Source organism: Centroberyx gerrardi, chromosome 14 (genome assembly GCF_048128805.1).
Source record: "Centroberyx gerrardi isolate f3 chromosome 14, fCenGer3.hap1.cur.20231027, whole genome shotgun sequence".
In the NCBI taxonomy this organism is placed as follows: Eukaryota; Metazoa; Chordata; class Actinopteri; order Beryciformes; family Berycidae; genus Centroberyx; species Centroberyx gerrardi.
The window spans coordinates 16349922-16362115 of record NC_136010.1 but is presented as its reverse complement, the minus strand read 5'-3'; the positions used below and the strand labels follow the sequence as shown (position 1 = coordinate 16362115).

Below are 12194 nucleotides of genomic sequence, written 5' to 3'. Positions count from 1 at the left end.
AGACAGGGAAGGGCTGTCAGGCTGACTGACTGGCTAAGAAGCTAGCTGGCTGGCTGACTGTCATGCTGCTGGAGGAAGATCAGTGATATTTCCCAAGAGGCTCTGGGCCTTCTGGGGTTATAGTGAGTTTGGTGTTTTTGTTCAAAACATCCCGTGTCAGGACGCCCGAGACGTCGGAGGATTACTGTAAGCTTGGCTCAGGTGACGTCTTGTGGAGGGGCAGGTATGAGGGCCCTCCATAGCCCTGTTCCAAACCACTCCAAAAACAAGAAAAAGTATCATATGGGGTGCTCAGATCGTTTGAAGATACATCAATATACACCACAGCTCATGCACAATCATCAAAGGCGGCCTCAAAGCTCTCATTTCCACATTTCTCAGATGCATTACTGTTCCCTGATTACATATTTCAAGAGCTTTCTGCAGAACCACAAAGGCTGGTTGAGCGGGCCAGTGTGTTCATTCAAATCATCTTGAATGGCTCCTTCAAACTCGCCCAGAGAGTTGATCCGGCCTGTGTTCTCTCTGTGATTGCCTTAATGCCGCTGACAATACCTTGAAGCTATCTGACCACCGTGTTTACCTGTGAAATCAGATAGACCATGGGAAGTCAGATAGACCCTGTGAGGGCTGCTTTGAGACAAACAGTTGTGGATCTCTCTTGTGGGGAGTGGATATTGCCAGCTATCTCTGGCTTCCATCGCAGAGCCTCAAACAGCAATGCTGTTAAGAGAGTGCATGAATGAGCTCTGGGCCCATACAGTATCTCTGGAATCACATAAAGACAACCTTGTGCTCTGCAATTTACTGTGCAGCGCTCAGGTGCTTGTGCATGTCTCAACCAGAGGAAAAACAAAAGTATGACTGACATAATCATGTGTCAGAAGATTTATGGTCAGGGAGAGCGAGGGGGAGAGCAAAAGTGGAGAGCGCATTTTCTCGCTCCTCCTCCCCTTCAAATTATTGTCTTTAACGGTGTCCCCCTGGTTTGAGTGAAATGTTTGAAACTTTTGAGACAGTACAGTTCTGACACACAGAGAGCCTTGTTTTAATGAAGGTACTGTAAAGTGTATGACTTAACAGCTCTTTCTGTGAAATTATGAGTCACTCCCTTATTCATTGAGGGTATATTTTTAGTCATGCTGGGGTTTTGTTGGAAAATTAAAGGCCAAAAGGCAAAATGCTATCGTTGGTACATGTTTAATTCTAATTCTGTGAGTTGTTGTCATGCAGACCCAAAACAATACTGAACAGCTGCAAGAGATCTGATCACTGGTTTACATGTCAATGTAATTAATGTGTATGTTGATATTATGAATAAGATGTAAAAACTCATTCCTATTCATAAAGTTCATAAGGTTCATGTCACTGATTCCATCAAATGGCTGCATCATCAATTTCACTTTAAGTTCAAATTTTAAGTTCAACTGAAACTCCAATCTGTGGCATAGCCAAGGTTGATCTAATGATAAAGCCCAAAACAGGATGGATCATGCCTAAATATGTTTTAAAAGTATAATGGCTGACTTTGACGCTAATTGCTGGCTGGAGTACACTGCTGGGCTGCCCTAATGCACCAGGTCATGGGAGCAGATAGGGAAGCCATGGCAATCTTCCAGCAATAACACAGGGAGCGAGCCAGACTACCAACCATAAATCTGCACCTACCACCAATTTCCAACTACCGCAGGTGATGTGTGTGTGTATGCGCGTGTGTGCGTGTGTGTGTGTCTGTGTGTGTGTGTGTCTGTGTGTGTGTGTCTGTGTGTGTGTGTGCGTGTGTGTGTGTGTGTTTATAAACAAAACTCCAAAGGGTAAAGCAACCCCACTTCAGAGCAACATGGATATTACACCCCTGAACATCTTGGCATGGACCTAGTCCTGTTTATGGAGAAACACAGCTAAGAGTATAATTAGCATTTCAGTGATCCTGCAGGGTGTCTGACTTAGGCAGCGATATCAAAGAAGGTGGTATTTTGTGCTTGTGACTCAACGGGGATGAGGTGACTGTGGCCTCTGTGTGGTGTTGTTGTGCACCTGACTGGCAAACACTGCAGGTGGATTATCTGCAACAGCAGCTAAACTACAGTGTTTGTTTGACAAAGCATATTATACAGTAAATGATAGCATCAAAGCTTTGATGGTGTAAAGCTTAGCTATTAATCAGCATTAGTGGGATTTTTAGTCATAACCTTAGAGCACCTCATTCAGAGGATCTACACAAACTTGAGATTTTGCCCAGTCAGTTAAACGTTAATTTATGGCATGACTAAGTGAAAGTGAGTCGGTGACCCATTTTAGAGCCTCTGAGATGTAAGTGGTAGAACTCCCATTCAAGTGCTTTGTAAAGGCGTGAGATAATGTGATGTGCATCCTCCACACAACCCTAGTTTAAGTTTAACCAGGGCTTTTTGGGCAGCTGCCTATTCGTATGCGTGAGTCCTTTGTATCAATATTATGAAAGCTGAAAGCTGCTGTCAGACAAAGAGAAGCCTCTGTTATTATCCCCTTCACACCCCTTTTCTCTTTATTCTTAGCAGATCATCTCTGCCAATGACACATAATACTGCTAATCTACTGTAAGTTAGACCTGACTTCTCATATGTCTCAACTGTTTCAATGAGGAGAAAAAAAAAAGAAAAAAGAAAAGTCTTTTACTGGGAAAATGCCCATGTAGAAATAAAATACAGCACAGGTGAAAACTTTACAGGGTACACTGGTCGATTCCAAGAGGTTATTGGGAGCAGGTTTTCCATCAACACCTTGGGCCCGTCTCCCCACTCCACTTCCAGGCCGATGGGAGTGGAATCTATAACGATTGTGGGCTTTAGCATCGTTAACATTTCCCTGACACGTCGCCCTGCCTCTCTTGGAGACTGCTCTGCATTTTCTCTGCTGCAGTGGAGTTGTTGTAGCAACTAGTGGCCCAGGAGTGAATGAAGCAGATGTGCGAGTCATCTATCACCTGACAGCTCCCACTCCTCCCGACTGAGCAAGTCATCACCTTGACAGTCTGCCCAACCAGTCTCATCAATTACACTGGTACCCTACCATTAGAGCACAAACACTTTTCTCCTCCGACACATTCAACTGCTTCCCAGTCTGCGAGATGGGCCCTCAATTAAGCTTGAATAACTTTCCCCCCTCAAAGAACGTCTCTCTTTCCGCGGCTGTGCATTGCACACATTGTGCTTGTAGGATAAGCCCATTGTGAACTGATTTATCTCCATGATGGCCATATGATATTTGAGCACTTTTATCTCCATTTTATGATACTTTATGAGTGTCTGATTACAGTGCAAACCACCATAAAGCTATGATTAATTACAATGTGCTTTTATGTTTAGTTGAAAGCAAAAAAAATGAATCTATGGTTAATTAATGTCTGTGCAATGAGTAATTAAGATAATAAATGTCATAAAGGTAATAAATGTTCAACATCTCCAAAGCTACACTGATTTATGGCCAGGAATTTTTTAGGGTCAATATCCTCTTTAGTCAATTCTCCATAATGTTCATACAGTACCTTCAGGCTGTTCTCCAGCACATTACATCCATTTAGGCATTTTTGATCATTGCAAAACTATTGTAAAACTAAAAACAACATTTTGCATACTATATAAGCTACTCCAATATGATGTGACAGTCACATTTGTACTCCTTTCAGGGTCAGAATGAGATCGCTGTGTGAGTAAGCAAAGGTGGAAATCAAACTCTCAGAGTCATGGCTTGTTAGTGTTATTCTGTTCCTGTATTCCATCAATAGTAGTCATGAAACGCAGTAAACACAGCAGTTTGAACACAGCCATATATAAACAGTTTCTATCACTTACAATATACAACTATGGCAGTGACAGCAGGGGCCAACTTACATATCAGCTTTTTCACAAGGATTTAAAAACAGGGGTGAAGGGGAGAACTTGGCATTGAATATGCAAGAGATATAAATAAGACATTCATATAAAAATAGCCTTTTACAAAATATACTCTATTAACCAATATTTACCAAAAGTGGAAAATGTGCCTGTGTTTTTGATCAGTGAATAAGTCCTGTTAAGCTAAATCAGCCTGAAGTGAGCATTGCCATTGAAGACAGTCAGCAGAGCGTACAGCCTTCTACCTCAAAAAGTGGGATTCTCTAGACTAGCAGCAAACAGAGGGAAGACAAACTCATGAGAAGGTCAGAAGGTCAATGTGAGTAGCCTACACCACTTTCATCTGGAACAACATTATTCTACAACACAACATATTATTCCAGGCTGATTCAATTCCAGTGTATTTACTGTGGACTATTTTTGATAGCATTAATAAACTAAAACCTCCCATCATCTAGTTATTGTTGATCCATAATGGACAAAATCAGTAGTTTTTATAGAATAAATTAATATTAATTATTTTTCATTCTCTAAATACAGTATGTTAAATATTCCCAATGGCTGGCTGTGTCATTTCATCTGTGCATAGGGAGTGAGCTAGGAACAGAGAACTACAGCAGTCTGCACTGGAACCAGCAATCACATCCAGCATTGATTAATTTGCATTGGCAATGTCCATTTCCTAAACAGTCAAAATGTCAGTACATGTCCATAGCTTAAAGTCTTGACATTTTGCCTCACACTGAAGCCATCCAATCCCACATGCCAGGGCACAGGTTTTCCCTTTGCGATGTTTTGTCACACCGATTCATGATCGCACCCCAGCAAACACAAAAATCCATGAAGAGGGGTGAGGAGCTTTGTGTGCAAAAGAAGTCGTGACGCCCCATCTTCAACTTACTGCATGTACAGTAGTTCCTCATTATGTATGGCTAGACTGCAAAAACAGCCTTCTTGTAAAGTTTAACAGTTCCACATTGTCCATGAAAACATACATACATAAAACTCAGATGCCCACAGACAGGGACACACAGACACGCATGCACACACACACACACACACACACACACACACTTGCATACTTGCATACACACACCATCCAATAAATACTCTCATTTGCAGGTGTACACCTCTGTCCTCTCACTGCAGGTGTTGCACTTGACATAGCAGCACCACAGGAACTTGCAGTTGCACTGCCACACGCGGGAGTACTGGTGTGTGTTGTATCCCCGGCCACAGCACATCAAGTCACAGCCACTGATCTGCTGCATCATAGTCTTGTTACACACCCTGCCCTGCGTCCCCATGCTCCCCGTCACTGGGTCCGCCTCGCAGTAGTTGGGAGACTTGTCTATGTACACGAGGTCTGTATCCATGGGCTTCCGGTAAGAGTAGGGCTTCTTGATCTTGAGGAATTTAGGGCGCTTGTTGCGGCTGGCTTTGACCGGTTCCACGTGCACCGCATGGGCATACTTCTCCTTGAGAATGTAGCCGAGCTCGCGGAACTTGGGAAGTGTAGTCCAGCAGGTTTTGGTGGTGCAGGAGCCCGAGACACCATGACACTTGCATTCCAGTCGCATGTTCTTCTCCAGGACCTAGACACACAAAAACAACTTAGTCTGCAGATAGACTCTCCAGTGATAGGTGACAGTACCACTCTATTAATATTTCTGTATAATAAATGCTAAGGTTAGCTACAGCCACACTGAATTATTAGAACAATTTATGGTGCAGCTTACTATAATTGCAATTTCACTGTTTCATCAATTAGTGTATTTCAAATTATACTTTTCCAGCTGACTGTCTCAATTCAGTCTCAATTCACATTTCAAACGTCTCACTTCAGGGCAAGTGAGAAATCTGTGCAACTAAATAGTAATGTGAATGACAAATACACTAAGGTTGGGGATTGAGCACGGCCCCACCGCATAGCTGTGTGATACCATATACACAGAAGCCAAAATAATGTATCAGATTTCAGGCTCTGTGTGTGTAGTCACCACACACAACACACAAATGTCAAGAGTGACTGTACAAGGTGCTGAGTGACTGGCATTACTGCTAAATCCTGAACTGATGACAATGAGAAGTGCCACTGACTGAAACGTATGCAATAAGGTCAATTCCAATTTCCTTATGCTTACATGTTAAGTGTTTGGTTTTGTGGTATAGTCTACTAAAGCATCTAACAGCTCTTGGTAGTTCCAAAATCAATAAATAAAACCCTAATACAGACGTGTGAACAAGAACAAAAAAACAACTTTTCCCTGAGCAAGCCACTTCATAAAACCCTTGGCTTCCACTAATCCATCAGTTGTCCTGTGACCAACACTTGTGACAGCCTTTGTCTGCACGTCTTCGACCTGCTCAGTGTCACTGCTTCTGATTAGCATAAATAAAGGAGGGGGATAACTATCAAAACAGAGAGCCCATTTATTACCAGGGAGAAGGGAAAGAAGGAAAACTACTGATTGTTTGAATCCATGAGTGTAGTCTCTTCAATGGGAGGCAATTTAGCTGTCCAGATAAGCCAATCTGAATTCAGACTCCAAAAATGCACGCAGAAAAGAAGCAGTGATCTGCTCAGTACAATGTGTGAGAAAAGGCTTTTCAACCGGCATGGGGACGTGTTGGTTGTGTGAATCAGGCTAATGTGGCAAACAGAGAGAGAGAGAGAGGTGGGGGGGGGTTGACTTGGGGAGAGGTGCTCCTTTCCTCTTCACTAACTCCAACCTCGCCCTCGCTGTTTGGCACATCATTCCACTCAATCTCTAACCTCTAGACTTGCTGGAGTCTCTCAGTTTCTCTGTAATGTTCTGCAGCCATGGATGCACAAAAACCATGAACTGAGCATGTGAACAGATCACGAAACCTCTCTGCTGCTTTGAAGGATTATCTTTGACTGGCACTAGTTATGGTAAAATCTCTGGTATACAGAAATGGAAACACAGTGGCTCAGTGATGATCAAAACTAGTAACGAAACAGCAAACATCTCCGTGGCACATGTGCAAGCACATCACACCTGATGTGGGTTTATGATATTAGAAAAATAGTGAGAGGGAATGTGGTAATGGTAACTGTATACCATCCCAACAGTGCAAAGCATGGGGGACTGGGCTAATGCCTTTTTGTACAGTGTCAATCTGTTTTCAGTGCAGAGATCTGGGTTGTAATCAAACCCTGCCACTTAAACAGCTCTTCTCCTAAAAGCAACCCTTTATTCCACTGCCTGTTTAATCTTGGCCCCAATGCCCAGATCCTTGGCAGGATTCACCCACACCACAGCATGGTGGAGACTATTAAATCACAACTGCCACAGTTACTGAGACCAATCTTAAACTTGTTAATCCATATAATTAACCAACAGCTCACCCTTGCATTTACTCTTGACTTCTGTGCCTTGAAAGATTCAGATGTGAGGATGCATCTTTACAACATATCCCATGGTCTATAAGGTCACTGCAGAGAATCAGTGAAGAGACATGATGTTAATGCTGATCACCTACCTTGCGTCCCACCTCATTATTATGGAGGTTCATGAGAGTCCTGGCATTCTGTTTGACCTCCCGGGCGTCTACAAACACTTTGGAGAAGCCCAGGCCGTAGCTGATGTCGGCTGAGCAGCCCCCCCACTTCCAGCCTTGGCCTTTACTGTAGAAGCCTTGCTTCTCCTTGTCACAGCTACAGTCACTCAGGTTTCCCTGTGTACAGGCCGCAGTAATGGCATGGGCCACCCCTGCTGCAATGATGGCATAGGTGAACGCAGCCTCTTTACTGCCTAAGGAAGAAAAAGAGGGGGTAAGTACATTAAGGAGATATTTCAACATCTGATATTCCACAGCATGCACAGATTTAAATAGGACAGAAACAGGGAAATACAAAATGTCATGATTTCCTTCAGTCGACTCTACGGGGAATACAATAAGTAGGCAACAGGATTTTTAAATAGAAAACGGATTAACCATTAACAGTATGTGTGCTTACATCAGTCTTACTGACATATCACTCAAGGGCTGCAGTGTTCTCAAAGCTGACCTGGAAACTGTGCTGCCTGTGAACCAAAATGGCTCCTAGCCGTATGGTCAATAAAGCAGTATGAATAAGAGGGTTGTCGAGAAGGAAGAGCTATTGATCCAATCAGAAACTGGCACATTCTGTGTAAACTCATAGGGGAGTAACATCATAATCTTCATTCTGACGTTATCTCTCCCAAGTCCAGCTAACAAATCATTTACACACACTGGAGTGTTTTGAATTATCGGCAAATAACTAAAAGTTACTCATAGGGAGATCCCGAAAAAAGTCCCCAAGTAAAAAAAAAAGGAAAGTGAAAACACAATGAGGAAAAATACATTTTTTTTGTATTTTATTTAAAACACTATGTATGTATGTTTCACACTATGTATGGGATTAGTGAGATCTGTCTCACTCTTGTCATAATGCAAATCAAGGTAAACCATTTTCTTCTACAATAACTTGAAAGCAGTTTAAAATGCAATGCACATGCATAAAGATGCTATGAGGTTTACCAAGTGGTATGTCTGAAATTTTAGATCTGTGACAGACTACCATGTAAACAGGAAGCAGCTGATGATAATATCCATCATATCTATGTGCTAATAAACCCCTCTTCTCTATTTGTTCAAAGCAAACATGATACCCTCCTCGGTGCTTCCTCCTGCCACCAGGTTCACTATGTTTTTGATAAACATCTTGGATGTATGCCCTTGCCATTGAAAAAAGTCATATTGAAGCATCAATTATGTGGACGTTTTTATAGAGTCAATGGGCTCCAAGCCAAAAAAGAAGGTGTGTCGGTGCAGTCAGTCAGTTCTGACTGCACCGTTGTTAATTTTTCCCCTGGAGTTCTGAGTGCATGGGTTAGAAACAAGAGATGGTATGAATTCTTCATAACCTCGTCATAAGTGGTGGAAGATATTAAAAGCAGAACAGACTCTGAAAACTCAGACTATAATTTAATAGTTGATTTAGGAATGTCACATGACTATTCTGCCACATTTCTCTTTCATCTCTACGGCGTCATGCACCTCTCAGTACTCTCAGTACCTCTTTACGTGTCTCTCAGTTTACAGCTCAGATCTTAAAGTATGAGTGTAAACATCATTACAGCCTAAAATGGTGAAGTGCTGAATACTGATGAACCTCACATTCACCTAAGCACTATGTCAGTTCATTGGTCATTCTCTCTTCACTTCACAATTGCAAGCTGCACAACCCCACTCAAGCTACGCATCAACAATGCCATTCATTTACAACCATTCGGCTTCTACCGCTAATCTGATCAGTGAAACCAATCTATTTGGTATGGTTGTCCAAGCCATAGACTTGGACTCTTCTCCTGGAACCATAGACCAAGACACTTCATGGGCTAAAACCACTCATTCATAAAGGAACAGATTGTGAAACAGCACTGTTTTCACTTCAACACCATGAAGAGATAATCCCTTCTTTCCAACAGAAGCAGGCAAGATGGCCCCAAACAGCTGGTCCAAGCTACTGACCATTGTGTAAAAGGATATTTGACTATATTGTTTTACTACAACAGTTCTGGTTGGGGGGAAGTTTTAAAAAGCTCTAAAATTAAATAGCACAAAATATATGTTTTTATCTAAAGGGTCTTACAATATCAGCGCAGTGGCTATCAAACTTCTTACATTGGCAGTATCCACAGGAGTATAATTAGACAAAATATGAATATACTACATATCTTTCTAGTTTGAGTATCCCTGATATCCAACAGACTTTAATGTATCTGACCAGTGAGTTCACAGTAGCCAACACATGAACTTCACAACACTCAGACTAGCATCCACTGAAGTCCCTCCATTCTTTAGAACAGACTATTGTCTCGGCAACAAACAGCATTGATTTGAACTTATTTGTTTCTCTAATTTATCCCCATGAGTGTAGAAGCTAAGTACTTTCAAATCTTCCTTTGCTCTTGACTTCTCCTCACTGTAACTTATACCCGTGGTAAGATCCACATCCTTACAGTGAGAGCCACAGCACCCAACGCTAGACAGGATAAAGACCAGTGAATATGTGTCTCCGGAGACTCTGCCGGGCTGAAAAGAAAAGCTGCCAACATTCACAAGAGCTTTGTTACAGTGCTGGCTTCAGATGCCTTTTATACATGCTCAGAAAGCCCTGCTCGGTTGAATGTCCGGAGCAAAACTAGGCCTTGTGTAAATGACACTAGCTCCTTATGGGATCCTCCTTACAGTGAGGATGCAATAATACAGGACAGGTGATCATCAAAATATTGGCTGATGATATTTGTCTGATGCAATTTTGTGTCAGAGGCTGTCGACTATTTGAATATAGGCTATCTTGTAAGACATAATGGATAAAGATGCATGTCAAGGTTACTACAAATAGGGCTAAGCAGGTCACAGGTGACATGGATTATTTCTTAATAGGCGAACAAAATATATTAATATCTTGCAATAGTCTTAGTCTGGCACTGGGTTTTTTAGAGTCAGGAACCATTTTTGGGAAGAAAAATAAAAGCAAAATGCGCCTGATGGTAACCGCGCGCACTTGACACACGATGCGCGCGACTGGACGCGTCATCCCACATTGGTCAGATCTGAGCTGCTCAATTTAAGGTGTTTTTCGCTGACAAAACAACAACAACAACAACAAAACAACTTTCAATTTGAAATCAAACTTTAACTGACAGGCAACATACCCACTTTCAACTCTTTTCCGAAGACTGTCCTCTCTCCAAGCGCAGAGCAGTTCCAGCGCCCGTTTTTGAACTGAAACTGACACTCGTTGATGCCCATTTGGGCTCCCTCTCCGATGACGATAATGGCATCGGGGCGACTCTGGCAGATAATCCGCTGTCTGGGAGCCAAACCGGGGATCTTGTTACAGATTATACTCGCACCTAGGGCCACCACCGACGAGAAGCCACTGTGAATGGAAGATGGATATGACTGAGAGAAAGTAGCCGACAGCCCGTCACTTTACCCAGGAACATTTTAGTTATTGTATGAGTCTATTTTTTTTTTTTTTTTACCCAAATAGTTTTCCTAACATTTGTGGAATCGCAGACATTTACAACATTTGGACGAGAAAGTGGTGGCTCTAATAAGGAAACAGTCTGATTCATCGTCATTGTCAAATTATTCCAATAGGGATTTACGGAAATATTATAGCTTTACTGGGATATTTTGCATTATCCCCCTAAATGTAGGCTATTATATCATTATTATAGTTATTTTTCGCTAAGGTGCACCCATAAAAAAAAAAAATCACAGATCCTTTCTTTTCGCCCGTTTAGACGCTATGTCTGGGCTAAGGTGCACTATTAGAAGAATTTAATGGGCTAAAGTTTTACATTAAATATTAGCGATAGTTTTAATGCATATGCCTGCATGCTTGACTGAACCCTGAAGGTATTGTGAGGAAAATGTGGCAGCCTAACAAAAGTGATAAACACAGCCAGAGTCCAACTCACATATGAGCTGTTAAACAGACGTTTTCGACTAAAGGTTTTATTTATCATTTACCAGGTGAATTTGATGCTTCTTAGCCCATGGTGCACACTAGGTGTTTTTGACCGGAGCACCAAAAACAAATGAAAGCCCTGGAGTCGGTCGTGAATTTCTGTAGATTTAAACTTATCGCTTGTGTTTGAGAATAACCTACAACAGCCTAATGTGAAATCAAATAAACGCAGCTCACCCAATTTTCAAATAAACAATTCCTAGGCAAAGTAAAACTCTTAAAATCCAGCGTCGTGTTCTCCGACTCATTGCGGCCCCGCTCTCAGTTTCATGCAACGATTTCTATGAAGTGATGAGTAACTCGGTTCGCTTATTCTCCGATCGATCACAGCCCAGGTAACTCCAGAGGAACTCCAAATGACGAATATCATCAAAAAACACACACGCTCAGAAACCTCTACAGATTGCCTGCTAGGATATCATCCAAACTCCCTGTACGCGGCCCCCTTTCGCTGGGCCCTCTTGTCATTGCGAGGGTGTCACAGGTAACCCTTGGGGTGAGCAAGTGCGATTATCTCTTTCTCACAGTTCCTCTGCTACCCGCAGGTCTTGGCTATATATCTGGCTCATCTATCTGGGGCGTGTTCACAGGAGACATGGGGCCCTGCTGAGGAATCCCGCCAGGGCTGAATCTCAACACACTCCTCTTCTGTGAATTCACCTTGATTGATTGGGATGGCTGTTTATTTGGCTACTGAGTTGGGTCTGGAGTCCATGAAACGTGGCTATAAGATTTTTCCTTTTTCTAATTGAACATTTATCTAACCAGGTTTGTCCCATTGA

The 12194-nt window shown here is 42.3% G+C and overlaps 1 protein-coding gene across 1 annotated transcript; it reads right to left on the bottom strand.

The window, feature by feature from the left end:
- Positions 1-3744: 3744 nt before the first annotated feature.
- Positions 3745-11925, bottom strand: wnt7ab (wingless-type MMTV integration site family, member 7Ab). Its single transcript, XM_071924596.2, has 4 exons — positions 11590-11925; positions 10589-10815; positions 7383-7654; positions 3745-5470 (listed from the first exon to the last, which is right to left on the bottom strand). Exons 1-4 carry the CDS (start codon positions 11658-11660, stop codon positions 4988-4990), a joined length of 1053 nt encoding a protein of 350 aa, XP_071780697.1. The 5' UTR covers positions 11661-11925; the 3' UTR covers positions 3745-4987.
- Positions 11926-12194: the final 269 nt, after the last annotated feature.